Below are 3497 nucleotides of genomic sequence, written 5' to 3' on the forward strand. Positions count from 1 at the left end.
ATATTTATATTATTCTATAAATTTTGATTGACTAAAGAGATAAGCACAAAAATTGCTCTGATTGTTGCTCTGGCCCATTAATGATGCAGACAAGGCATGCTTATACTAAGTTTCTAGCAAATGTAACATTTTAAATTCAAAGTTGAAGACTTGTAGCTAGAAGCATTGGATGTAAAGGTAAGGTTTGAGCATAAGATGTCTCATGTTATGATAAGCACAAGCTCTACTCTTATCATTGCCAACGTCTATAATTGAGAACATTTGCTACACCAAATTTTGATTATAAAGAAACAAAGTCAAAGCTAATTAGAGTATCACTGTATCAGAATAACATAAACCCGTGTGGATTACACTTTGGATGTGTACCATTATTATTAATCTATATTTGTCACTTAGGCAAATATATACTAATCAACTACAAGAGACTTATCCTTCGCTTATTACAGCATAGTGTACCATTATACGAAATAATTTACAGTTAATATTGCTGATAACATAGTACAACTTGAAGGGTACATATCTGCTGTCCAATTCCTTTGTGCTAAAGGATATGATTGTTAAGAAAAATATTTAATAATTTTAATTTTAATTTAAATAATTTTTTTCAACGAATCAGAAGTAATGATACATGAAATGATACAAAAAATCGGACAATAGATGTGTTCAGTCAGTTGAAAGGGTGTGTATATATCTATATATAGAGCACTATAATCTCCTTGAAGAACGTGTACACTATAGAGCACCTGAAAGCATCCCTACTATGAGACTAAATGTACATTCAGAACTTCAAAAATTGACTAATGATAGTGAGATTCACTTTGGTGCCTGTTTTTCTAAGTATTGACCCCAAGTTGAGACCTCAAATATTTCTGAGTAAATTCTCAAATTAGATTCTTAAAAATACAACAGTGGTCGTATTATATGAAAATTATTCCAATAAGTTCTGAATGTGAATTTTATCATCAAAACTAGTTTATGAATGCTCATACTTAAACAACTGATTTGAACCACAAAATTCACATTTAAAAAAGTTCAGAATAATTTCCATTAATTTAAAACCAAACATTGTATATTGTAAAAACTACTACTTACTAGTGATGAGTGTCTAATATGTAATAACTTTTATTTATCGTTACTGTAGATTTTGTTTTTACCACCTCACACATAGGAGTACCTTAATCACTCCCAACAAATCTAATAAATCTTTTAACGGTAACTTATTCTCTATTCCAAAACATTTTGATAACTCAAAATAAACAATGAGATACTGTTGGAGCGAAGTAATCTCTTTCCCTAATGTACCACAGTAGTTTTTGTTACATACAATGACATAAATGTGAATCTATCATTGACTCACCCTAAAACTCAATGGAGACATGTAAACCTGACTCTGTATCACTGTATTACCAATCTTGAAACCCGGCACCACCGTGAAACCCACTCGAATCTCTCTAGAATCAGAACCAGTGGATGATGATTCCCCTGACGTTGAAAAAACTGATTCTTCAGTGACATTTTCCATGTACACCTCAGAGAACCTATCATTCTTCTTCACCTGAAAAACTGAAATATCTTCCTCAAATGAAAGAGCCAAACAATGCAGACACCACACACGTTTGGCCATCTCAGCAAATGCTATGAAGAAATCAGAATCAGGGTAGCCCCCAGAATTCACCATCTTCCTATGGTTCAAGTTACCAAACAATGAACATTCCATTTTTGCATGAACAACTTGAAGGTACTCGGACTTAAGGAAAGATGCAAATGATGACTTTGGGTTTTGTTTTAAGTATTGTTTTGGGTTTAAAGATTTGAGCTTTTTGAACTTGTTAAAGTAGAGGTTTTGGTTATTGTTTTGGTGGTGTTTGTGGATTTGGTCATTTGGGAGAATGAAGTTTGGATAGTTGAAGCTTTCAAACATTGTTATGCAAACATAGGATTCAAATGCAAAGTGTTCGTGGCTTGGTTTGGTGAAACTTGCATTTGGGTGGATGAATTTAATAGCAGCTTCAAGGTCCCAATGAGCAGATTCCATTTCTCTTATCATCAACTTCACAAAGCTTCTTATTGATCTCAAAGTGTGGTTGAGAAATTGGACAAAGTGGGTTGGGTTCAAGAGTGAGAGTTTAACATTATCAAACATTGACAATGACCCACTAGAGTAGAGTTTCTTCTCAAGTGATTTGTTGTATGCCATGGACTCATCAAGGTGTTTCTTGAGTGATGAGATTTTAGAGTCTCTAACATCAACCTCAGATTCAAGCTTCTTGATGGTGATTTCATATGTCTTCATTAGGCCTTGTTGTTCTTGAATCTCTGCAAGCATTATGGTAATTTGTGGTGAAAGATCAAGCTCTTTCTTCATGAACCTTCTCTTCAATTCTGAAATGGCTTTAAGCTCATCCACCACTGCTTGATCAGCTGCTTGAATGGAATCATTGTTGTAAGGGTGCTGAGCCATTTGAAGTTCAGCATATGCTGCTTTTATGGTTGTGACACCAGCAAAGAGTCTTGCCATTAGAGCCTCCATTACTGCTTTGTTTCTAGCCTTGTTGTTATCTTCATTTTTGTTGCTATTGGCTTTGATGTGTTGATCAGTGAATGGATCTTCCTTGACTTTGAGGTTAGAGTTGAGCATGCAAATGCCATTGTTTGAAGCAATTTTGAGACTAATCACCTTCTGAAATGTCTTGGCAAATCTCTTGCTCCTACTATTGTTCATTGCTGATTTTGGTGTAATGGTTTCCATCTCAAGGCTAATAAGATTTGTTGTTTGTAGAATAAGAGTTTGAGGTGAATATATATTCAAATTTCACAGGAAAAAACAAAGATGATCCAAGATAGTGGTAGAGTTTGGACTTATGAGAGGAAATGTTTGCAGCTAAAGGGGATTTTGGTTGGAAAAGAAGGCACAAATCTTTGACTACTACACTGTGTGTTTTTTAGGCTTGAGCTAAGGATAAAGCCGGGTACTTATATTAAAATTAATATAGTATAGCAACATTAAGAAATTAAGAAAAGAAAATATTAACTAGTTTCATTAGAATACTGGTCCAAGACTAAAATGGAACAGGTTTACATTAAAAAGTGGTATATGTCACACTTTAAAAATTAAAACATTATGTTTTCTAATCCAAGTTTTTTATGCTTGAATTTCTTAACTAACACCCTAAAAACACTCTTCCTTAACAATGATTGTAAAAACTAAGCGACAAGGTAGTTGTGGTTTCTTATGATGAATACTCGAAGTACGCTTGTAGCAGAAGGACTTTGCCATATAAGTAGTCATTGATTTTGCTCTTTTTCCCTTTTTCCATCATACTCTTAATTTTTGGGAATACTATACTTGTAGTGCTACCAAGAGAAATGATAGGGTGGAGCCTTATTGCCTTACGTGATTGATGGCGCTATGATATGAGAAATTATTGTCTATCTTGCTATATAACAGATTTATACCATTAAATTTATAAATACCTACATAATTTTAATAGAATAAT

At 33.6% G+C, this 3497-nt stretch overlaps 1 protein-coding gene across 1 annotated transcript; it reads right to left on the bottom strand.

Moving 5' to 3' along the window:
* On the bottom strand, positions 1258-2949 carry LOC109361754. The gene has a single exon (XM_019607293.1). It carries the CDS (start codon positions 2747-2749, stop codon positions 1346-1348), a length of 1404 nt encoding a protein of 467 aa, XP_019462838.1. The 5' UTR covers positions 2750-2949; the 3' UTR covers positions 1258-1345.

The sequence above is a fragment of the Lupinus angustifolius genome, chromosome LG12 (assembly GCF_001865875.1).
Source record: "Lupinus angustifolius cultivar Tanjil chromosome LG12, LupAngTanjil_v1.0, whole genome shotgun sequence".
In the NCBI taxonomy this organism is placed as follows: Eukaryota; Viridiplantae; Streptophyta; class Magnoliopsida; order Fabales; family Fabaceae; genus Lupinus; species Lupinus angustifolius.

Excerpts from the sequence above, each read along its gene's own strand:
- LOC109361754 (XM_019607293.1), bottom strand. The coding sequence starts at position 2,749 with ATGGAAACCATTACACCAAAATCAGCAATGAACAATAGTAGGAGCAAG.